Genomic DNA, 26,567 nt, shown 5'->3' on the forward strand with positions numbered 1-26,567 from the left:
GATTACATAGAACAATATAAAAGTCACCTGTCTTTTTCATCACCTCTGTAGAAATTATAATATAGCTATGTAAATATTTCCATACAGATATAGGTATTATATATATATGTAATCCTAATTTTGAACCGGAATCATAAGTAGGAATCAGGAATATCTCCAAAGGCATTATTTTGGATTATGAATGATAAAGTATTTTGCAATAGTTTGAGGTACTTGAGATATAAGTAGCGCGCCCTTCATGAGAAGATTGCCAACATGTCAAGAAGGCATTGTGTTGCGGCTTACATTTCAATTTCTATTTTGCTTACACGTCCTATTAGACGTTGATCAAAATAATTAAAACAAGCGTTGTATTATAGTAATAATAGGTTACAAAAACAATTTTTGCAGATTGGTAAGGTAAACGATGATGACTAGTTTTTGCTCTAAATTGTTATGATGTTTTAACACGTTTGCCTTCGATTTTCTTAACAAAACATGTATAAACCCTGATTTAGAGAAGTAGCTAGAGTTGGCTCTTAAGCAACTGAGCCATCTTTCCAGAGGGGAATGAAGCAGAGCCAAGAAGTCAGCAGTCCGTTGTTGGGAAAGAATGGAAGATGGGAGTTATTGTCAAATTTTAATGAGTTTATTTGTCTTTTGATAGTTTGGGTACTGTAAGTGATAGGAGGTGATGAAACTATTAGAAAAAAATCAAATTCGAATGGTATGGGAACATTATGTCTGGGCCCAAGTAGAGTGGGTGTACTGGGGGACCATGGGTTAGATGCGTAAACTCTTTGAGTCTTAGTTTTTTTATGTGTCAAATGGGGCTACTACCTATTTGTGCAGTCGGTTTTTTGGGGGGAGATTAAATAAGGTAATGATGTAAAATGCATAACAGAGTGTCAGTCTAGCACTTAGCAGGTATTCAGTAAAAGATAAAACTTTATTACTTTTGTCTTCTCATTGACCCTATCCAAGCCAACTTCATAATATGAACTGAAAATGCTATCTTCATTAGCCTTCAAGGGCTTTTCTTGAATTTATATGCACATGGTGCTATGCTGATTATGGCACAAAGCAAGCTATATAGATGTGGCTCTTTCTAGGAATTTACTTCCACAATCACACAGAGATTGATGGATTCATAGAATATGAGTTGGAAGGGACCCTGGGGGCTCTCTGCATTCAGTAATTTTACAGACGAGGAAATAGATTCCCAGAGAGATGAAAAGACTTGTTCAGAATTTCCCAGTTAATTAGTGACAGTGCCAGGAATAGGATCCGGGTTTTCTAGAAGCCTCATCTGTTGTTCTTATTTATCCACTTGTCTTGTTTAGCAAATAAAGATTATGGTTGTATATTCTAAAAGTTGTTTGTCAGAAAGAACTATTTCAATATATCATAGTCTTTAAAGATGCACAATCAGAAAAAAATTTTAAAAAGTAAGTGCACATGTGAGGTGAGTAAACGTGATTGCAGGGTGGAGGTGTGGGTAGTGGTGCCAAACCATGGCTAGGGAAATCTTTCCAAGGTAAGCCAGAATCTTCACCGTTCTCCACACTCTTCCTCAATTATCTGATAAACTCAGTTGACGTTTTCTTATTCTTACGCAAACTGCTCTTGTAAACACATCTTCAACCCACTCTCCTTACCCTTGTTCAATTAGCCTCATTTCCATAAGCTCTTCTGATGCAGACATTTTGGAGCCACTCCTGAGAAGTACAACCAACATTTTTCTCATTTATTTATGCAGATTCTGAGTGATTTCAAAAATTCAAATGGCAGGATATTTGGGGGGCGGGAGAGTTAGGTAGCCAAACATTGGGAACTGGAACATAGTAAGCATTAAAAAGGACTAAAAGGATATATTCTTTGCTGCAAGCACACCAGCTATATTTCTAAATATGGCTGATTTTTGGAGTTCTATGGACACATATGGTACTATTCATTCTGTCTGCAATGATCTGGAACATTCCAAGAGGCCAACAGCAACCACTGAACCCTTGTTCTGCAAGGCGCAGTTTTTTTCCCATTACACAAGCTGTGACTTTATATGGCAAAAAAATAATCAAATAAGTCAACAACTCGCAACTCAATTAAATTAAGTAGTACTACACTTTTTTTTATAGCCTCCTTATTACAATGCCTTCATGCTTGTGTAGGTATAGTATGACACTACTTATCTGTTATGAACAAATTCTCTAACTGTGACTTTACCTTATAGAATTATATCTCTCAGAGACCCTTTAGTCTCTCTAAAGAGAGAGAGAGACTAGACAATAGATAAGAAACCCTTCTGACCATATTGTCTAGCAGAGCAAGAGAACGTTAGAAAAGCTGTGACCTGAAAGCGTTCATAAACTGTTCTGCTCCCCTGGGAGAAGCGGGAGTGTCCTGTCCACTGTGCTATAACTCTGGGTGTTCATTAAAAATTCATTCAAGGCTAAATCATATCACCGAACAATGAGTGTGGAGACTCAGAGCCGTGTGTCAAAGAGAGGAGGCCGTATCAGGGCCAGGTTGCTTTATTTAGTGGGGTCTGTGTCAGGCAGACAAGGGGAACGGGAGGTTTCCTTGGAGGCTTTTGTGAAGCTCTGTGCTTCTTCTGGGGGCTCCATTAGAATAATCAGCGGCCTTGGGAAATTCACACGGTTTTGGCAAGGCTGTGATCCATCATCATCCATCATACTTCTGCACTGGGTGACGGAGGAGCCAAATACCAGGCCGGCGGGGTGGCCAGAGCCCTGCTCTGCATGGAGATTTCTGGTCTGCAGGGCAGGGCTCCAGGAAGCCTGGCAGCGGGAGGGGCGGAGGAGGCTGCAGGGGAGCTAACCCCTTGGATCAGCCTGCACTTGGGGGCTTCCCCTTCCAACAGCCCCACAGGAAGTCACTGTGCAGTACTTCGAAAGGTTTTTGGAGTATTTGCTTTGGATTTTGCTGGGTTTGTTTGGAGTTTATTTCTCATTTCTTTTGAGTTTATCTTTGTTTGTTTGTTTGTAGGCCTTAACAATTTTTTTTAAAACTTTCTGGATTGTTTGCTGTGTGACTTTCCTTCTGTGTGTGCATTGTGGGATGGATGAGGTTTTGACATTTCAGATAAGGAAAGACTCTGTTGTGGTGAGTGTGTGTGAGTGTGTGTGTATATGTGTGTGTTTTGGAGGCAACAACCAATAAAACTCTCATTATATATTCCTTATATCCTTAGCAACTTTTCTCAAACTCTTTTTTGAACCTAGAAAGAAATGTGGTTTTTGTTTATTTTCAAAAAATTTTTCAAAACTTCAGAATTAGGAGAATAGTGTCTAGTTCTACAGAAAAGCATTTATTACAATACGATCTCAGAGCCAGTCTGCTAGAGAGGCCTGTGTAACATTGGGTTGCTCAATAATGACTAATTTCGTCTTTCAATTCCCAAGCAAAGAACTTTGGCAGCCGAGTGTGTAAATTTTTACTCATCTTCCATTCTGGTTTTTCTCAGGAAACTAGTGAGAGTGTCGAATCTAGGTGTGTGTACACAATATAACCAAACGTATAAATCCCAATTTTATGATGTTTATCGGTTATGAAAATGTACTTAAAATTTGCCTTTTCTGTTTTAGAGGGTAAATGAAATTACTAAATCTCAAAATCCATAAAAATAAAAAAATAAAAAAGAATAAGCTTTTTTTGATCTGTGTCTTAATTACTTAGGCTATGTAAATTAATATAGAGTCTCAGCTATCTTGTTTTTATTTCACTTGATTTGATTTGATTTGATTTACTTTCGATGATAGTCAACTGGTAAACATACACCCTCCCTAAAAGGAGTTTATTGTCATTCTCTTTTGGATGGTGCAAATAAGTCCATAAAATAAATGTGTTGTCTAGTTCATTCTTCCTCCTTTTATATTTCTTAAAATGAAAATCCAAAGCAGAATGCTTAGAAGTATATTGCAATTTGACAGGATTTGCCTTATGTGCATATGAGAAAATATGATTCGTAAAAAAGGAAATAGAAGAATATATGTACACACACTGTGACGCTATTTTATTGATATCTATTGTACCCATTGCAATGAGACTCCTGAGATGTTGGACCTAAATTAAAATAATCATAAATAATCTTAAACAATAATAAATAAAACCCAACTGCTCCCTTCTCAGTGTTTTCTTTTTTCTCTTTTTTTTTCCCAGTAAGAAAGTACACAAGTAAATAATGCCAAACAGATCAGCCACTTTTGAGGAAGGAAGCACGTAGACTGAAGGACATGTGGCTTGTGGAGCCACCCCCATATGCCCTGGGGGTTTGGAGTTCTGGGAGTGAAGGGTGAGCATAGAAGGGCACTGGATAGAAAATGTTGACTTCAAGATTTCCTGTATATTCACATGTGGGGTTTTAGAAATTATCTTAATTAATTAGATTTATTGGCATTAAATTTTATTTTTTCTCAAAGGTCTCAAATGCAGGGATAAAATTAAATCTAAGTTGAAGCTTGGATTCCTGAAATATATTGAACAACTTGAAGTGTAGGAAGTTAAGAGTGATCGACATTTAAAAGTATAGTTAGCAATTTGAAGGAATGAGGCTTGTTTCAGAATCAATATTCCTTAAGAGTCTGCTGGACCTAATGAAGATATCCTTGAATGCCTTACTTGCCATTTTCTCTATTTGTACCTGCAAGAATGACATTTTTTTTTCCTGTCCCCATGCTGATCTTTTGACTTCATGAAGTCTTCCATCAAGGGAAAAGCCCCTTGGTTCTATAGTGCCATCATTCTCTAAGTCCCTAGAGTTCTCTTCCTGCTTCCAGACTGCCCAGGGTTCCTCCTTCAGTGTTAGGTATTCCATCCTCTCTACTCATCCCCCGTGTGTGTCCCATTCCCTCCCAGTGGCAGTCTTTACTGATCACTGATAAACTAACTCGGGATATAGTATATTGGTTCATTGGGCTTTAGTTTATCCCATCCCACTCCCTCACTAAATTCTCCCAATTTTACTTTCCAAATCTTTCTCTTTCTTATTCTCCATCCTCCACTATCACTGCCATTTTTTTAAGCCTTCATAATCTCTCTCATAGACCATTGAAATAGCCTCTGACTGGTCCATCTGCCTTCTGTATCATTCTTCTTAAATTTCTCCTAATCTTTGAATCAGAATGACCACCCTAAAACACAGCTCTGATCTTTCCACTCTCCTCCCTAAGACCACTCACTACCGCCGTATTCAGAATAGGAAACAGGCCAAATTCTAGAATATGGCATAGAGGCTTTTGACCATTTGGCTCCTCACTGCCTCTTTCTCCACATTCTACCTAACTTATTTCCCATTATAAGTCAGGCAGTAGTGAGAAACCCTTAGTCGCATGTGCATACTAAACTGTTTCATACTTCCGTACCTTTAAATGTGCTCTTTCTCTTTCCTAGAATGGTCTTTCTTCCTTTGTCTTTTCTCTGGGAAACTCCTTGGTAACAATCTTTATTGTTCCACACTGTTCTCAGGTGTCATCATCTCTGGGCAGCCCTTCCTAACCTTTCCCACCCTCAGACAGAATGAATTATTATCTCCTCTGCACCTCATACATAGTTTGTTGATTGTGGATACTATATTTTTAATTTCATGTCTTCTTTCTTTAATGGACTGTTGCTCTTTGTGGCCTGGAATGGGCCAGTCACTTTGACTTCCAGAGTGTAAACTCAGTGTCTGCATGGCCCACAGCAGATTTTTTAAATGCATATCAAAGAGAACAAACTATCCGTCGTCATGAGGACTCTTGGAGATGGTTTTGTCTTAAGCCAAAGGTATAATACTAAGTTGGGGGGAATTTCATGTATGAGGGCAAGTCAGGTGAGGGATATATTTTTTGGGTAGGGGTCCTGGCTTAAGGCCTGGGTCTACCACATCCGCAGGAGCTGAGGGGAGGGAGTGCGTGTGCATCACGTGTTGTCTGGGGTTTGGCAGAGTGGAGACATCAGTGCTGATGGTGCCCAGATCCCCACACTTAACAGCAGACCCCATAGGTTATTAAAGCCGAGAGCCTATCTAGCAAGATTAGCTGGAGGAAGTGCTTTAACCACGGAGCAAACAGGCAGTCGCTTGATTAGTGCCTCAGACATGGTATGGCACTGCGGTGTTGGGTTTCCATCTGAACCATTACTAGGATATTTGAGATCTGGAGCTTTGGTTCTAGCCTGACCTTGTGTTTGATTTCTGAATCCATACGTCAGAAATGGGCTTTGCTCACTTCTCTCAAACTGCGTTTCCCAGCTGTGAGCTTTGTGTTCTTTGTTTTTGGACGTTTGAAAGGGATGCTGAGAATTAACCCATATGGTGTTTGTTTGGATGGGGAATCCTAAATAGCTTCTTGTACTGGGAGAACACAGTAGCAAAAATATCTTAACAGTAATGTGTTTTAAATCAGAAGGGCTCCATATTTTCCCCTGTGTTTGAATGTGACATTCTTGATCATTCCAGACCCACCTGTCTGAGAACACAGGAATCAAAAACAGGAGTCACTCTCAAATTTCACCTCTATTTAATCCATCACAGAAACATACTGGCTTTTCACTGTATATATATAAAAAAACACACCAGGACATTTAAACAAAGTGACACAGATCATCAGCAGATCAACTGGGAATGACGGCTCAATCAAACAAATGTATGTTGAGAATTTCCACAGGGCAGCTCTCGCAGCAGCCAAGCCAAATTTGTTTAGTATACATGAGTTAGCTGCTTAGGAACATTTGCTATGCTGCATGCCAGATGATGACTTTTCTAGATAAACATCCATTTAGCAGCATATACCCATCCATGAAAGTGTTGGAGTGATTTTGATCTATTCTCTTGGACTCCTGAAATTATGACTTCATTCCACTGGCAGCCAACTACCAAACCCACACATGCACCATTTAGGTTTAAAAAAAAGGGGGAGACGGAAGCCATACACTTATTTCAAAATGTAATATAACCATCCAAAAGGTAGGAGAAACTCCATAAAATTGACAGGCTATTTCACTTTTCTGACAAGCAATAAAGCAAGCATCATTAAAATGGATGTCAAATTACAGGGCAGAGAAGCAGCAGGGAAAATACTTACCTTGTTCTTGGTGTTTGAAATAGAATGTGGCGTATTTATCCTACCTCAGTCTATACTTGGAGGCATTCCTTTTTGGGGTAGGGGGCTCATTTATTAAATTAGAAATTTAAATTAAATATAACTGGATCCCAACTAAGTAAGAACATTTGGATCCTTCAGAAAAGGGCATTTTAAAATCGGTCTTATTAATTCTTACATTTGAGCAATGTACTTATTTTCTTTTTAAAGATATCACTTAAAGAATGGAAGACTCTATTGAGCACAACCTTTAAGGCCAGAACAAAAGAGCAAAGTGTTTCTAAAAAACACAGAAACAAAAAAACCAAAACTTTCTGGTAGGATTTTCAAACTCTGTGCTCACTCTCACTGGCTATTGGGAAATGCAGCTTGTGTTGTGCAAGGTTCAGCTCAGTGCTCTAGTTTATTAACCCAAACCCCTCTTTCTGATTCTTTTCATCTAGGGAATCCTCAATTTTGAGGGGACATTTTTCAACAGGAAACTTGAGAATTCTCCTTTTGGACCAAGGGGTGATTACATGAAATCTGTTGGAAGAGATCCTTGTTTCCACACCTTAACCTCCTCTGGAAGAGCTCTTGGCAGCTGTCGCTTGCTTAGGCCAGTATTCTGAATGACCAATAATTTAGAAATCTCCCAGAAAATACTTCTTCTCCTGTGGTAGCAATGACTTTTGTGGATAACAGCTTCCTTTGAAATCTGTTTAAGAGTCAGGGCTAGGTGAGGTACAAAGAACAGCTTTCCAGGGTGAAACTCCTCATAATTAGCATTTTCTAAAATTAGTTCAATATGAATTTGAACGTCTACTGTATTCACAGCACTGGAGCGAGGGTATAAAGATAATTGAGACATACCCTTTCCCCTCAAGTAGTTGAAAATCAAAATGGGGAAATAGACATGAAAACAACTAACCACAGGGGGCTGGGCCAGCCCAGCCCAGCTGTGCAGAGGTTAAGTTTGCATGGGTCCGCTTCGGCAGCCCAGGGTTCACTGGTTTGGATCCCGGGTGTGGACCTATGCACTGCTTGTCAAGCCATGCTGTGGCAGGCGTCCCACATATAAAGTAGAGGAAGAAGGGCATGGATGTTAGCTCAGGGCCAGTCTTCCTCAGCAAAAAGAGGAGGATTGGCAGCAGATGTTAACTCAGGGCTAATCTTCCTAAAAAAACCCACACAACTAGCCATAATAGCACGAGGGTAAATGACAGAAAAATATATTCTGGGGTCTGTTTTGTATTCTCTGGGATCCGAAAAGGAAGGAGCTCAACCTGGTTGAGATGAGATGGCATCTACAGCGGATCTGAAAGAGTTTCAGTGTATAAATCTTAAATGCTCCTTCCTTTGGGAGGCCTTCCCTATCTAAAGTAGTCACTCACTCCCACATTTCAAACTGTTTTATTTTCTCTTCAGCACTAAGACTATCTCATATTCTCTCATCTATGTGTTGGTTTCCTCTCTCATTCTACCCACCAGGCTATAAGGTTTATGAGAGTAGGGACATTGTCGGTCTTGCTCACTGCTCCATCACTAGCTCTCAGGACAGTAGCAGGCCCTCACTAGGGAGCAGTGGAATGGAGAATGAAGGAAGGGCATTCTAGATCAGAAAGGTGTCAAGGAAAACAACACAGAGAAAGCAAATTCCACAGGATATTCATGGACACGGAATAGATTATCGTGGCTAGGTTATAGGATGCATTAAAGGCAAAAGATGGGAAAATTGTCTATGACCAATCATGAAAGAACTTTCTGAGGTCTCCAGAAAGCTGTGGCCAAATTTTGAGGAGAAAATTGATGAGCTCTAACCCTCCAATGTTCTAAAATGAGTGTCAATCTTGATAACTCAGGATAAACTTTTTTGGGAGAATGGCCCACCTTCAGCAGCATACACTCATCCATGAAAGCAATAGTGTGATATGTTCTTTAATGCTTTCATCTAGATTTTTAAAATGGGATATAGGGAATTTTTCTATTTTTATTATTATTAATGTGTGCCCAAATGTGGATAAGTGGGTGGCAATCTTTACGTCCACAGAGGAAACATTAATGTAAGTGTACATAGAGCTTTAGTGACTTGAGTTTGGAACAGAATAATCCTAGGGCAAGTGGGGATTTGTTGTAAACAAAAGATTTTGTTTAAATATAAATGAAAAAGAAGAGCAATAGCCTGCTATGTTGCTACATGTATTTACTCTCACAACGGTAAACTTCACACAGTCCCCAGAACCCTATTTATCAAAGCAGCTCTCAGGTATTGGGATGAACCAGAAGCTTTCAAAGTGTTGATTGATCACTCTTTGCTAGCAGTTCCCTAGGATCACACAGCCACTCCAAAATCAACAGCCTGAGAGAAAATGATACGAAGCTTGGAACAAAGGTTGGAATGTTAGGTTAGCAACTGCCTTACATTGCAGTAAATACATCCATCAATATTCATAACTATCTAGAGGCATGATCTGGTAAGAGTATGGAATGAACTGCATGTGACAGTTCAGTTTTCTACCCCTGGAAAGGAACCCTGGATACTCCTCACTTTTGCATAATAGAGCTTTGGGAGAACTCTGGGTGGGTGTGCCTGTCTCCTTGCCTACTGAACTTCTTCAAACTCTTGGGAATGTTATCAGGGTGGTGTAATGCGTGTACAGCCTGGGAGTACCTGTCTCCATCTTCATCCATCAGCCCAGACTTAGGAAGTGTTTTTCGAAGTTCACCAAGTACACCATCATAATGGAAGAGCAGCAAGAAAGTTCTTCGTGTTCTCTTATCTGCCAGGTGTTTCAAAGTGCACATTCTTTTTGAAGTGTTGGAATGGGATGTTTGTGCAAAGAGTTGAACTGCCCTACTCAAGAGATAGGGAAAGAGATAAATTAATCCTATGACTTTTTCTTCCCCTCTGCAACTTGGGCTGAAATCCTCAAAAAGGTTTATCTTTTCCCATCTTCAAATATTGCTCATTGTTCTTGGCCAGTAAGACTTCTTTCAAACATAAACCCTCCTCCAACCTTACTAAGTCCAGGCTGTTTCCTGCATCATCACAGAAGTCCTGGCAGGAGAGTGTTCTGGAATGAACTCAACTTTTTGTACCATGTCACTTACCACATTGGTCTTTCTTTACGTTTGGTTTCAAGTGTTTATTGAGAGATTTATTGATAGGGGAGTGGTAGAGAATGAATTGTTCTCAAACCACTTCATCACCTTTTGTTATCTGAATGCTGGTAGACCTGAAAGACACTTTTAAGAGTTGTCACTTATGATCTAGAGACATGAGAACCTCTCCTAATAATAATGATAACTTTTAGCGTTTGTGTTTTTCTGTAGAGTTTACAAAAGATGCTCAAGTGCATTACTTGTTCTGATTCTTGCTACAATTTTGTGTCATATGTTTAAAAAAAACTAGTGTTGTATAATAGAAATATAAATGTGAGCTATATATTAATTTAAAATTTTCTGGTAGCCACATTAAAACAGGTGGAAAGAAATAGGTAGAATTAATTTTACTAATATATTTTATTTGACCTATTATGGCCAAAATTTCAACATGTAATCAATATACAAAAATTATCAACTTGATATTTTACAATTTTTAAAAATATGATGAATATTTTTAAACTTACAGCACATCTCCATGTACCTTATTGGGCAAACATCAGATATGGATAAATAAACAGGCCCAAATAGATTAAGGGGCTTCCCTGCAGTCACATAATAGGTGGACTTCAATCCAGTGTGGTCTTCTGGTTCAAACAGAAATTGGATGGGTCTGTGGTTTACGGATTATCTGACTTTACTTGTGATATTGTGGGTTGAGACTGTAGAATAGGAAACTGGAGATGTTACAAAGAATGATTCTATCGTATGAGTAAGGATTCTTTATTGCTACTTCCAGAAATGCCATTGAGTTTGTATTTTTAAAAACAAGCTCCAGGTGCTGGCTGGGTGGCCTAGCGGTTAAGTTTGCACGCTTTGCTTTGGCAGCCCTGGGTTCACAGGTTCAGAAGCCAGGTGCAGACTTAGAGCCACTTGTCAGGCCACTCTGTGATGGCGTCCCACATAAAGAAACAGAGGAAAGTTGGCACAGATGTTAGCTCAGGGCCGATCTTCCTCACACACACACATACACACACATAAAAGCTCCATATGAAATTTGGATGCACAACCTGGTTTGGGATATCTGCTCTAGTCTCTGAACTCCTTGAAGGCTCATTTTTGCATTCATCTATTCCTGTATTTATTCATTCATTTAACAAGTATTTATTGACTGTTTACTGTGCGCCAGACACTGTGCTTAGTGCTGCGGATGCAGCGGTGAGCAAAACAGAGTCCTTATTCTCATGAAACTTACATTCTACAAGCTTCAAGGTGTGGCTGGTTCTTACCAGATGCTGCAACGTATGCTGGCAGAATCAGATTTAGTTGGCAACATTTGATATTGATTTACCAATCTCCCTTCCTGGAAGACTCAGTAAAGATCTTGAGGAAGAGGCAAAAATATGGGTTACCCTTGTAGGGACTTTTTATTTGTCTATTTTTAGATAGATTTGAGGAGGTTGCAATGTGAGGAGGACATGGTACAAATTCTGAATTGATTTTGTTTGATTAAATTCATCTATTAGCAGCCTGAGCATTTGGAGTGTGTGTGTGTGCACAAGTGTATGCAGGTTCAGCGTGCACTTTCCCTTCCTTCAGTGGAGCGTTTTTACTGCATCCTTAAACAGACTGAGGACACAATTTGTGTGATGGCTTTTGCACATTTATTTTAGAATTTCCCAATGTAGAGAAGGAAAAGGAGATACCACTGACTACTTCCAGCACATCTGGCTTGCTTTGTGTGCTGTGTGACATTTTTGAGTGAACAAATACACATTGAATTATCATGAGCTAGAAACTCTGGTGGATTCCGGGGATTCTGCAGTGAATCAGGCCCCCGGGCTCCTTGCCCTCATCACCTTATAGTGCAGTGGAGTTTTGGTGGAGGTGTGCTTGAAGAACCTTTCCTGCTTGGGCTCACTTGAATTTGGGGTGTGCCAATTGCACGATCCTTTTATGGCTCACCACATATTTACACAAGTTTTTGCAAGTATGTTTTCCCTTGATGTATATAATGCTGTTTCTTTGAAGAATTTTTAGCGCACTCTTTTTCCACCTAGAAGAAAGAAAATCTGCTCAGCTGCTTTTTCTTCAGCCAAGTATTTTCATTTGACCCTTTAAGCTAGCTATACTTTGAAGAAAAATGTAGATATACCCTACTGTTTGAAATGGTATAGAGATCCAGGAGCGTTAATTTAAAAATTCATAAGTCCTTTGTACTATGTAAATTAATGACCTGTAGCCTTTCTTTCCAGGTGACTTATTTTGACTTAACTATGTCCAAATAAATGTGTTTATTTAGGAGAGCTCAATGCTACCAAAAACTGACATGTTAAGCATCTCCTATGGCTCATAATATGTACCAGGGATACGGACCACCCTCTGTTTTCTCATTATGCCAAATAATGGAAAGTGGAAATCACTCTAATCCTTTCTTCTGTGTCTGCTGTACCTCTGCAAATATGATAAACTCAATCCAATTAAAAGTCATTACCTCTCCAAGGCTCGGCCGCAGTCTATAACCTTTTGTTTCACAATCCTCTCCATTATCTGTCTTCATCATAACTAGAATTTTTAGCCATCTTCCACTTCAGTTTTCTCTTAAAGAAGAAGAATATTACTTTTAATGTTCAATATTGTAGTCCTTGTTTTCTGTACCATTCACTTGACTCTACTCATGTGGCTTTATATTATACAAGTGCATTCTTGCCGGGCATTTGTCTAATCTCCCTGACTATATTGTAAGTCCTCTGAAATCAGCAATTTTACTTTATTCTTCTTTGTGACCCCCTATGGTGCTTTGCATATAGGAGTCTTGTTGACTAAATGATTAACGGTTTGTGGCATATGTTGGATGGTAGTTGCTAAGATTTAATAGTGGTGATGAATCTTAAAAAGTTGAGTGAAGTAGATATATCCACGCAACAACAATAGCAACAGAAACCACAAAGGCAACAACAGCACAAAGCTCGTTAAGTTACTGTGTATTATCCTACAGACTTCAGGTATCTTTCCTGCCTCCAGTGGGTTTTCTTGACGTTATATACTTTTGATAGAATTATGGCATTTCCAATTTTTCCTCTCAAGCAGTCATAGGTTATACAGGTTTACATGAATTGATCCACAATATATTTGAGTCAACGAGCATCTTAGATGTTAGATAAGATGGCTTCTTTAGCTCTGAGATTCTACAGTGCTGTGAAAAATGGATATTTCAATCAATTATCCAGAGGTTTAAGCAATATAATGCCAAAAGATTTCATTTCACTTAGCTATATTTAATAAAAACTATTAACTTAGCTATATATGATAGCTAAAACCTACTAAAACAAGCAGTTAACTAAAGATTTATTGGAATAAATCCATAAAATGATCAGCAAAAGCACAAAACAATATCACTGAGAATTTATTTATTCTGAAGAATAATACCTGAATCTCAGTCAGAGTCATTTTGTATAATGTTGATAGAATTAGGAAGCAAAGTATTTTATACATATACTACTAAATATGAAGTTATAAATCCCTGAGTTTTTGGCATTCCTTTTCATGAAGCACCTTGATGAATAAATAGCTCCTTTTGTTGAGATTTATTTTTCACCATATAAATACAGCTCTTGAAATTTTCTTTGCTACTTTTGCTTTCGATTAAGTTTCTTTGACTATCGTAGGTGTACGTGGATATTACTTGGGAAAGGACCATGATGTGTTGAGTATTGTGGGACACTAGGAAGCAGCAGAACTGCTACTTTCTCTGACGACCCCTGGTTAGATTGGAGATTCCAGGGTGATCTCGCCAGTCTTCCCTCTAAATACAGCATCGTTCTGAGGTCAACTAGAGCTATCTCTGGTCTGTTTGGCACAACTTTCAATTCAAACTGGAAGATAAATGTTGTGGTTTGGCCATTTATAGGCTGGTGGGAGTTTCACTGGCATAACAGCAGCTCCACCTGGTTCACAGTAGAACTTTTAGTCTTTTTTCAGTGAAGTAGACCAAGCAGAAATACATTTTTGCTAGTTACATGACAGGGAAACCATCCACTTCTCCGTGTGGTTTTCTCTTGGCTTATTTTGTAATGGAAATGTGGGCAATACTGTTTTAGAACCTGTTGGTTTCATCATTTCATGAGTTTTTAGAACCATTGAGAAGAAATCCTCCCTATTTTGATCCTTACCTTACTGTGAAGAACTTGGTGATAATCAAAATAAATGTGAATGACAAGGAAGAATTGAAATAAAAGGCTTATTCTTTTTTTTCTCTCACTTTTAATTTGAGGTATAATTGACATATTATATTAGTTTCAAGTGTACAACACAATTATTTGATATTTGTGTATATTGTGAAATGATCGTCACAATAAGCCTCGTTAACATCAGTCATCATATATAGGTAAAACTTTTTTTTCTCATGATGAGAACTTTTAAGATTTATTCTCTTAGCAACTTTCAAATATGCAATGCAATATTGTTAACTATAGTCGCCATGCTATACATTACACCCCCATGACTTATTTATTCTATAACTGGAAGTGTGTACCTTTTGACCCCCTTCACCCATTTTGCCCACTTCTGTAAGATTGGCATGCCCAATTCCAGTTACTTCTCAACTCTTAACAGTCATCACTCTTCCTAACCTCATCTTAGATCTTATTTTATTACATTATCATGTGCCTGTTACCATGTCTGTCATCACTACTCAACTCTAAGCTCCTTGAGGGCAGAAATTTGGTCTCATTCAAGTCTATATTTAGCCTTAGCAACTGGCACAGTTCCAGCACAGCATGGTACCAAATGAATGTTTTGGAATGGGTAAATGGATAAGTCTGACAAGTAGCATCTTGGGCAAAGACTATCACCCTAACACTTCCATCATCCAGTTGCCCTTTTGATGATAGAAAATAATTTAAATCCGGGCACTTTTTGTAGTCTATCCTCAGAATTTCAATTGGAATGTGCAGTTGAAGCCGTTCCACAAAACTGTAGTAGTGTGGGACATCTGTTTAATCCTTCACTTTTCAGAGTACGGAGCCCACCAAAGATTTTGAAAGTCAAATGTATATTTATTCCACAGAGGAAACTTTATCAACCAGTGCAAAAGTTTACTGGCACTAGCTGGTGATATAATAGGTAGTTTAAATCCTGCTAACTGCAAATAATTTTTCAACAGTGTTTATGATTGTGGTAGAGTTTAGTGAGGCAGAAGTACAGATAACATAAATATTTCGACAAAAGCTGATTGTACTGGAGCCATAAATAAATTAGACCCAGTTTGTAAATAAATTTAGTTTTTGCCAGCAAACATTTATAATCCTCTCTTGCTGCAAACGATAGTAATTTATATAGAAGAGGTCCTGAATGCCTTTCTTTAAAAGTCAGTTCTCATTAGGAGGCAGTGCCTGGTGCCCGTCAAGTGTCTTAGACTGTGTGACTCAATTAGACGTGAAGGATACTGTACAGACCACCTAATGCTACTAGTTATTGTACACGTTGATAATGACAGTTTCCAGAGACCATGCATAGTTTGGTAGTCTATGAAGTTGTCATATTATATCATTCCCTTAAATACCTAGCTTGTGTTACCACTTAGCAATGTTGAAATTACCCCCTTTCAAATCATAAGTGCTATTTAGTATGTGTATACACATATGCATAGCACATCTGTTCATATTTTTCTGAAACATTTTTTTATCAAAGTGTATAATGTTTTCTCAAATTAAAAAAAAACCTTTCCTTTGTGCTTTTCAATGACATTCCATCCATCCCCATGGTTTTGAATGATTTTACGTTTAATGTGAGGTAGTGTTGAGAAACTCAATATGGGGGCCTTTAGAGTTTGAAATGGGGGGAGAAAATTATACTTCTTGGAACCATCCAAACTTATTTGACATTGAAGATGCTATATTTGCAGTGTGGTCAGAGTCCAAGCTGAAATTAGCCAAATTAAGGAACTTTGCCGGAATCATTTTAAGATCAGAAGTCATTGTTGTCTCTGTTATCAAGCCTTGTGAGAACAAGGACCATTGTTCATTTTCAAATAAAACCTGACTTTGAGACTCTAACAAAATTTCGTTCTTTTGGGCACTCTCTGCTCCTTATCAAATGGAGTGTGGTTAGGTTAGTGTTCTTTTGCTTGTTCACATTCCTTTTTACTGGCAAGCCATTGCTACAACTCCCTCTTCTGCCAGACATGCATAATTATTTTCTTTTCTCTATGTAGGACTCCTGGCTATAAGAAAGCTCTTCTGTTTTGTAGCAGTCAGGAAGGGTCTGCATCAAGTCAGCTGTGAGAATGAATTTGAGCTTATATTTACACTGTTAATTCAGTTCTCCTGCACACCTATGTCTGTTTACTATATGGTAGAAAGGAGAGCTCAATCTCCTTTACTTTGAGATTTTCATCTTTTGGGGATTGTTTTGAATATTTTCACCCAGTTTATATTAGAATTCTGTCTCCTTGCTACGAAATGTGCTCCCCTCACTTCCTTTAACTTGTAGCTCCTGAGTTTTGGTCTCTCCTTTGGAGGCTAGAAGGATCTCTGCCAAAAGCCGCCAAGCCACACTTAGGTAATTATAATAAACAAGTTGGGGCTCTCATTTCACATGCAGAGCTGAATGAAGCAGAGCTGTGGTCAAAGGGATCCCAGTTGCTCCTCCATTAGCAATGGCACATTAATGCGCCCTCATGCTGCCCTCCCCCCCCTTTAAACACTTGTTTTTTAAAGGACACAAATCAGGTCACTCTTTAGCATGTGAAGGACTGCAGCTTTCTTCTGAAACCACCGTCAACAACATAAACAAATTAGAGGTAGTAAACCACATATTCTGCCCACACGTAAACCACAGTCCTCACCAGAGGGCAGTCTACTTAATGTGAGAATAACAGCCCAGTTTTATAAGCCTCTACTGGGAATAAATTCCAGTTTCACTGGTTAGAGCAAAGTTAGGCAGCCAGAGTACAGTCTCTCCTAGGTTACATGTTGGGAGAGATCAAACCAATTCTCAAAGTGTCTTTCCAAGAAATATATTTTATAAGCTTTTGGTACACCAAACTTTGACCATCCTTTGGTTTTCATTATGTAGAGCTGGGATTGCTTGGCTGGAAGGGACCTGGGGCTGAACTTGTCCAATGTGCTCATTTTATGGATGGGAAAACAGGGACTCCAAAGAGCTCTGACTGTAAAGCTCTGACTCTCAAGGTTACTGTGGGCGCTGGAGACATATTACTGCATCCAGACCTCCATGTTAGGGCTTGTACCACTCCTGCTTTCCCCAGATGTAAATGGCATAGTTTACAATCCCCCATTTGACCCACATGGGAGTTGTAAAATATTCTCTATACCTTCCTGATGCTGATACGCTTCCTTTCCTGACAATGGTTAGTCCTCAACTAATGTGTCCAACCCTAAACTAATGTGTTCCGTCATCAGTAAATTCCTGCCTGTGATAGTCTTTTCTTAAATACCTGTTTAAACAGTAATTTAGATAAGACTGTCCCATCTGTGTGCAACAGGAAATGCCTGCCTTCTTTTAGATACGCTGGCAAATAATTACTGTAGATATGGCTTGAATACTGAAAGGCTGTACTCTGGTCATTTCAGACTGCCTGAGGAGTAACCACCCAGTCTTCTGTGACATAATTTCAGGGCATTTCTAGTTTACTCTAAATGAATCTGAAGGAAAATCACTTTGGGGATGTAAAAAGCTTATGGGAAAAGCCATCAGGTCAAACGTTGCCAAAAGTCTTAAAAATTTGTGTTGCTAAAAGAAAATGAAGGTGCATAGTTATAATGTAAAAGAAACTCTGCTTGATATGTGATAAGTCTGTTCTTACCTGGCCATCCAGTGGGTATTGGTGATCATAGCTCCCTAACAACAGAATAAGCCAAACATTAACCAGGTCATAGTTTTCCTTGGAGTAGTGCTCACAGAGTTTTAGCTTCTTTATTTTAGCTATTTTAGATTCTGTCAGTAGATACCGAAGGGCTTTACTGATTCCTCAACTATGAATTTTCTAGCAACTTTTTTCCATAACTATTTCAAAAAAAGCTTAGCTCCATCTCTGAACAGGGACTTTTAGAAGTGGCCAGGCCCATTTCATAATAGTTTAGAAGCTACCAGGTTAATTCCCAAACCATACTTGTTTAGTGAAACATCCATGAAATTCCTAGGAGAGTGGAGAAACTCTTAACCAGATTTAAAAGCCACAGGACAAGCAAGAGGTATGCCACAATCTTATGAGAAAGATAAATGTTTGCTCATTGACTTGGTCCCTTTCTTTCAATTCATGTGATATTTTTTTGCCATCTGCCTTGCTAGCTTCCCCCACACTCTTCCACACTTTTTGGATCTTTTTGACAACCCCTAAAGGAAATATTTTTAGGAAACACTGGAAAAAAAATTCCATAAGGAAGAGATGGAATAGCATGGTACAAGGAAGTAGCAAATACTGGAGGTGCAGGGAAGCTTAGAAGGTCATTAAAAAAATTCCATGTGCCGAGTCATGTTGATAGATTATTTCACAAAAATAATGGTCTTTGGGGACATGGATTCTAAAAATGCAGTCCAGCATCAAAAGACTCCATGGAAGTCTGTTTTCTTCTCCCCACTCTGTGGAGGCAGCACATTCTGAAGTCTGTGTCCGTCAGCAGCTTCCCATTCAACGTGACGCCTCTGTTTTCTAAGCCTATACCTCCGGACCCTTAGAGCCCTTCAAAGATGGTTTAAGTCAACTTTGTGGAAATTCATTTTCCTTACTTGTACTAGTTTCCTTTCTTTCTTTCATTTGGATCTTGAATTTCATTATCTTGGGGCCGTTCTCACAGAATATTCTGCTGGCCAGTTCATAGCCTACTTCTTTGTTCTATGTATGCATCTGGCATTACACAGGCTCCACCCTTTTCCTCAAGCCCGGCACACATTTATTGGTTGTGTTGCTGGTGCACAAGAACTGGCTCCTAAGATCCTCTGCTTTCTCACAAACACGCCTCTGTAACCACTCTGGAATTGTCCTAACAAGGGAAGAAGAGCATGTCGGGTTTGAATTTTGGAAGGAAATTGATGTCTTCCTCCTCCTTTCCCTGCCCCACCATTAGCAGGCACCGACTCATGGACTCGTGTTCATGGCTCACGTCCTACCAGGAGGTCCCTGGTGGGGCTTTGAGGTTTGGCAGTGCCTCCTCTTCTCCTAGCGCTGGGCATGCATCCTCAGCTCTCAGCCACGTGTAATCCTTCCTGTCTGCTTGAAAGTTGGGCACAAAGTACCGGCAATTGGGCCCACCCTCTTCTTTAGTAGCAATTAACCTTTACTACAGAGCTTCCTTTGAAGTTTGCTCATGTTTTTATTACAAAACTGCAATGAGGAACATAATGGGGGGAAATGTCTAAATTTCTGAGTTACCTAATCTGTTCAATTCCCTAGCTGGTCTCCTCCTGGCAGTTGTTTCATGTAGTTATGATCTCAACCAGTCTGCCTGAGATCTCAAACCATGTTTCTGTCTCAGTCTATTTTTAAGATTATTGAGCTATTACACACGCACACTGGGCAAATGCACATGGATGTGTGTATGATATGCATGTGTATGTACAGCTGAGTACAAAGAATTGCTTCCTTGTTTAATGTCTACAGAAGTATCTTACTTTGTAGTCACTGTATATATGCTTTTAATAGTAATATTAAACTCTGTTTAGTTGCTAAATATTTTCTATCAATGAACTAACGTGAAGAGTAGAGAGGAAAATCATTTATGTTAGTATCACTAATGATAATGCTGAGTGATAAGTATTATGACGGTACTGAATTGCTGTTAATGGTGGAACTCAGGATTTTGAATGGCATCTGCCCAGAAGATTTGCAGTTAAACTCGGCAGAGAGGCCAAGTGAAACAAATGGTGAGTTATATAAAACCCACAAAAAGAGAAGGCATTTTAGGCCAGCCTTGCAAATAAGAACCAAAGAATTACGAGTGAAATGGCTTTTTTTTTTTCTAGCCTGCCGTTCACAGGAGCTCAAATAAATGAAATCATTTTTCTCTGCTTTTCACTCAGCAGTAAATCATTGGTAATCCAAGGTTGGTAGAAAAGCAACTATGAAACTCAAAGAAAATACAAGAGAATCTTTTTTTTTTCCTTAGGATGGGTAAGGACTTTCTAAGAAAGATGGAGAAATCGTAAAGGAAAAATAGACTGCATTCCATAAAAGTTAAAATTTTTATACAGCAAAAACCCCATTAAAAAACCAAAAGACAAATGATTTACTGAGGAAAGTAGCAAAAATTATACCAAAGGGCTAGTTTCTTTATTATTAATAAGACAGACTTATAAACTCCAATTACAAAGTGGGCAAAAACAATGAACAATTTGCAAAAAAAGAAATATGAATGGCAAATAAAAATACTTAGTCTCAGTAATCTCTGAGATGTGAATTAGAGCAACAATAGATATACAACATAATCTTTTCCATTGTATTAATACCTTTTAAAGACAAGATATAATAATAAATGCCAGTATGGTTGGTAGGAGTACAAATTGGTATAGACCTCTGAGAAGTGATCTGTCAGTACTCATTAAGCTTTCTTATAGGAATCCAACCTGAGGAAATTAAAATGGATGAATGTAAATATTGATATGAAAGAATGTTCATTTCAGAGGTGTTTAAGATTTGTCAGAAAATTGGAAACAACATAAATAAATATCGTGGAAATAGCTCACTTTTTGTGCATTCATATATTGTAATATTATGCAGCAATTAAATGTAGTTTTAGAAAATATTTTTTAAAACATAAGGATACGTTCATCATAAAATAGCAAGTGAAGAAGCAGAAAAACAAGCTGGTCACATAGTATGACCACAATTTCGAAAAAGCAAACAAACATTAAAACATATCTTTAAAGAAGAAAAAAGAAGTTGCCGAAGAGCTGGGGGGAGGACTGGATTTGGACACGTGGGTTCTAGTCTCACTTGACTTTCTCTCCACTGTCTAGCATCCTTGAGTGTCAGGGTCCAGATTTGCAAAATGGGAGATTATTCTTCTCACCATGGTTTTCGCTTTGCATTATGAGTGTCAAAATGAGAAAATATAGATACATCTATGGAAGTTTTTATTATCGGTATTATTTCTGCGATTTCCTCTTTGCAGAGTCTGATATATTTTCAAAATGGAATGCTCCTCAAGTGGAAACCTATGTTAGTTATTTAGAGTCATAGAAATAAATATAATCTAACTCGAGTGTGGGCTCTTGTTTGGTCTCTGGGGATATTAGAACACCTAAAATTTGAATCAAAGAGGTCGATTTCCAAGAGCATTTCCGAAGTCATTTGCCTCAAATCCAACAATAAGCTTGTCCTTCTGCCCTCACTTGGTTAATGACACACCTGAAGGATGCGTGAAGCAAATTCCAGTAGCAGGCAGCTTAGCTCCAAGTAGTTACAAGAGTTATTTATCTTTATGGGACCACTGATGTATATAGCACTTCTTCCCTGATATTTACCTATCGTAAACGTGCCCAATCTGTCAGTGTGATATCTAAGCCATACTTTAATTATCAATAGTTATAGCTCAGGGAAAGGATCTACCAATATTTTGCACCAATAACAGAGATTTAACGGAGATATGATAATTGAGGCAGTTTGTCATTTAGATGAAATATTTTAGCAGCTTTTTGGATAGTTCTTGAGGAATGTACATGGAGGCATTAGTTTACTTTGGTTTATGCAAATATTCAACGCAGTGTGATAAACTACATTTACTGTTGAAAATTTCATAATGCTAGATTACCTTGAAATATTGTTGTATGTTTTGATACGTAAAACTCAGCAGTTTTGTATTTCCATTTTTTTGTCACCACAGCCTTTTTTATGTTTAATTCAGATGATACTAGATTAACAGTGGTTTGAAAAATATTGCCTGGATTTGCATATACATTTAATGCCTGCATATGGGTGAATGGGACTGCGAGTCTTTCTCCTGGATTTGCTTGATCTATATAAGTTGTTCTTTAGATTTAATTGGAATTTTTTGCCATTGTAAGCAGAATTGCGTTCAGGCTTTAAATTCAAATTCTTCTGTGCAGCAGCCTGGGCGCGCATGTGTATTCTGTCTCCACAGGAATTGAAATCCAAACGCGCTCGTTTAAATTACGCGTTAGGGGAGTTTGTGGGTGACTCAAAGGTCATGGGGTCAGCTATGCCAGTGGGAGGGGCCAGATGGGCTTGTCTCTATCCTTTTTTAATATCTGAGATCACTTCCCTGGAACTGACAGTATGACTGATTTAACCCTTTGAGGAAATAGGGGAGATTTTACTGACCTTTAATGGACAATTGCTGGAGGAAATAGTTCTCTTCGTCTGGATACCTTTTTGTTTCCTGCTGCTTGCGTGGACAAGTCTATAGATTACACAATGTCTTCCACTTTATAGCACTTACTTCTCGAGAGAAACAATATCTTCCCGATAGGTGATAAATCCCTTTAAGAATCTGTAAAGTAACTTTGTGTTTGTAGTAGGTGAATGTTACGATTCTAGAGGGATTTTTTAATATGTTTTTAGCTGTGTCAAGAGTGTTAGTTAACTTTTGACTTTTAGGTAGAAGCGCAAAATCTCCCTGAAGGATAAAATTAGATAGACTTTACCAAACTGTTTGGACCCTGAAGTATATTTTTCTGGTAATATTCTTTCAGGATATTATTAAAATTGTTTCTTTCGATGTTTGGTTTGAAGAAAAGTTTGTACTCTGTTGTGTTCTGTTTCTATGGGTTTAAAGCTACTTTTTGTGATCCAAATAGTTTCTTATATTTGGTAGAAAAATTTTGATTTGGTTTAATAGTTCAATAAAATTACATGTTACGTTAGTTGTCTGTTTAACAGGTATTTATTAAGCATCTTTATGCAGATCACTTGGAGAATTCCTAAGAGGTATGAATTCTGAGTCTCCCCTGCAAGGGCCCATTTCCTACTTGGGAATAAAAGAATCATTCATCTTAAACTCTAAGCAACAGTGCATGGTGTTATTTGGTTACCAGACTGAGGGGGGAAAGTATGTAGAATTCAAGGAAGGAGGATGCTTGTATTACATGGGATGGTGAGGGGAAAGGTTGACCAGTGAGGATGACTAGAAGTTGGATGGGCAGAGGAGCAGAGATAGGGTGACCTAGCAGGAAGAACAGCAGAGGATGCTCACTGAGCTCAGAAGACAGGGATACGCTTACTGTGGCCTGGGGGCTCCTACCCAGGAGTGTTGAGAATCAGAGGAAAAGGGAGAATGGTCTTAAAATAAGAACAATTTTATTACAAGCCTAAGAACTTTAAATTTTACCTGTGGACACTGGGAATTATTGGAGGCTATTGTGCAGGGAAAAAGATAAATCCAGCAGCACTGTACAGGCGCAGGGTCGAGGGATACTGGAAAGATGGTGGAGGTCTGAAGACCCATTTAGGGGACTGTTGAAAATTCAGGAATGAAAATGTGGACTGAAAGCATGGGATGAAGATGAAGATCCTGCAAGAATGGACAGCATTTTATGGCTGAACAGATTGGAGGATGAAGGAGAGAAAATGTCCATGTTATTTTAGACCTTTGAACATGGATAATTAGGGGAAAAATAGTATTCTTAATGGAAATGGGGAATTGGGCAGGAGACTCGATTTGAGGGCAGATGATAATGTACAAGATTCTGGATACGCTGAACTTGAATGGTAATAAGCTTGTATGTTGAGATCAAAGGTCTCGTAGGTATAAGCTTGAGTCTTGGAGTTTGGTTCTATGCTTGGTTAAAATGGAATTATCTCATTGTTTGAATCAAGAACAAAGCACTTTATTAGAAAGATCCTTTTGCATGTACTATTACGTTGCACTTCACAAAATTTTAAGAGGAGTCAGTACTTGATGGGTAATTGTTAATGAGTGTTATAGTTAATTAATTTCCATAATGAATCAGAGAAGGAATTGAGGCTAGAACTCAGGTTTTCTACCCTCTAACCCAATAAACTATCTTGGAAGACTTTAATAATTCCTAGAACTGCAGGGTTGGTAGGATCTTAAAGGTCATCTAGTCTGTCACCAAGCTGAAGCTAAAATTCTTCCATATCATCCCTAACTTATGGTTATCTAGACTATATTAGAGCTGGGCACATAAGGTAACCCGTTTTACCTTTGGATGGCTCTCATTGAAATCCATTTCCTTGTAATTTTAACCCATTTTTCTTAGTTCTCCCCTTGAAGGTCTATGAATCAATCAAATAAGGTATGACTCTCAGTCCATAATCCTAGTGGACAAGAAACAAGTGTTTGTCTGCTTTAAGGCAGCTGAAATCCCCTTCAACTCTGAACTGGTGGGAAATTCAAGTTAAGTCATGGTGGGAAAGCCAAGTTCAAGTCAAGTTCTTACACCCCCTCCCAAAGTTGCATAAAGATCTTAAAGTCTGCAATGATGCACTCACCTACTTTTAGCGCTGCTTTGGGGAATCCTTAAGGCCCCGGTCCTGAGCATCCAAACTCCTAGTTACTCTACCCTGTTATCCCCTGAAAGGTCTTGCCACCTCCCCCAGGGCACTGCTCCATGCAGAGGCCCTCTGATCTCTGATTTCTCGCTCTGGAGGAAATTCTCTTTTTGGTGCACCCTAAGGCCCCCCTCTTCTCTCTTTCCCCTTCTGTAAAACTCACCCAATTTCTTTAATGATTTTAACTTTTACAAATGTCCAGAGGAATCACTAGCTTCAAGTAACTTTACCTTTCTGATCTGCATAAGTTACTGAGGCAAGGAAATACCAAGGGCTTGGCGATGTGTTTGAAATGAGAAAGGAAAAACAGAGAGAGAACAAACACAAATTAATATTCCAATAAATAATCCAGCCACACAAATTTAAGCTTTGTTGCACATGGCAGGCTTTGGAATCTTTGATGACTCTCCTACAATTTAGTCCAAGATACCATTGCATGATATAATTTTCCAAGACATCGTATAATGCTATCAGCTCCTAATTTGGGATGGTTTGTAGGGTTGTAAGTACACACATGTTTACTTCTTATCTCTACTTTATTCAGCCTGATAATTAAATTGTTGGTTGCTTCCCAGCTCAGTAATGGATTGAGCTGGCCCGTGAGAGTATTGACAGTTGAAGATTAGCTCATTTGATTTATGGATTCACCATAGATAAACCACAAAGGCAATAATCCTTTCTCCCCTCCCCTCCCTGTGAATGATAGAGATTTTAATGCAGGCATATTTTAACAGCGTTCTTCTCTATTTTGTCTTCAAGAACGACGTTATAAGGTAACTACAGAGCTGTGGAATTTTCTCTCTTTTACATCAGTAGGAATTCACGAAGTTCTTATTTATTCACAGGTAATGAGTGTGTATATGGCAGTTACCCTGAAATTCCTTTGGAAGAGATGCCAGATGCAGATGGAGTAGTCAACACTCCCTCCCTCAATATTCAAGAGCCATGCTCTCCAGCCACGTCCAGCGAAGCATTCACTCCAAAGGAGGGCTCTCCTTACAAAGCCCCCATCTACATCCCTGATGATATCCCTATTCCTGCTGAGTTTGAGCTTCGAGAGTCAAATATGCCTGGAGCAGGACTAGGAATATGGACCAAAAGGAAGATTGAAGTAGGTGAAAAGTTTGGGCCTTATGTGGGAGAGCAGAGGTCAAACTTGAAAGACCCCAGTTATGGATGGGAGGTAAGAATATATTTTGAGTTAACACATTTATATATATTCAGATGTATAAAGAAGAGATGAATTTGTTTTGAATGGTGGTAAAATAAGCAAATTCTGTTGCAAAATGTCTTCAACTATGTCTTTAAGAAAGAATGCCCTTACAAGCTCACTTCTTGATAAAACCAAGTAGTGCTTAAAGGTATAGCATGATTGAAGAGAACTCAAGTATTAATGGTCAAAGAATAGTATCAACTTGAAAACACCCTAAGGAAATAAGTATGGTTTTTATAGTGAACATTGCATATGGCCATCCATATAGTATGTGGCATAAGCGAACAATGTCATCATATGACATGTTTATTGTATTTTTTCTTTTCTTGAGGGGGGTTCCTGGAAGATTGGAGGACACAGTTGTTTTCTTCATTTTGTGGCTATGAGTTAATTTGGTTTTACTTCTGTTCTGCATGTTCATTTTGCTCTGTGTTCTTCTAATAGATTTTGCCTCGCCTCTGATAACCCTGCTTTGATTCTGTGTGCTTCTAGAATGTGAGCACTGTACTGAGTTCTGTGATGATTCTTTGTATCCAAATTGATTTAATGAGTAATTCATGTATAGAAATGACAGCAAAAAGCGGTATGAAAATCAGTTGCTAGTTTCAGCCAAATGTTCCACAGAACCCATCTGACAGTGTCTAAGAATGAGGAGTTATGGTCTGAATATAAAATCTAAATAAATTTTATTTCAATAAGAAGA

General features: G+C 38.6%; 1 protein-coding gene across 19 annotated transcripts in view; it reads left to right on the forward strand.

Moving 5' to 3' along the window:
• The window catches only part of MECOM (MDS1 and EVI1 complex locus), a 533,659-nt gene that overhangs the window by 231,635 nt on the left and 275,457 nt on the right, over positions 1–26,567 (forward strand). For all 19 annotated transcript variants that reach the window (XM_014846458.3, XM_014846457.3, XM_014846455.3 and 16 more), the window contains one exon: positions 25,497–25,834. In XM_014846458.3, the coding sequence (XP_014701944.2) occupies positions 25,497–25,834 (338 nt within the window). The remainder of the gene's footprint in view (positions 1–25,496; positions 25,835–26,567) is intronic.

This window comes from Equus asinus, chromosome 5 (assembly GCF_041296235.1).
Source record: "Equus asinus isolate D_3611 breed Donkey chromosome 5, EquAss-T2T_v2, whole genome shotgun sequence".
Lineage (NCBI taxonomy): Eukaryota > Metazoa > Chordata > Mammalia > Perissodactyla > Equidae > Equus > Equus asinus.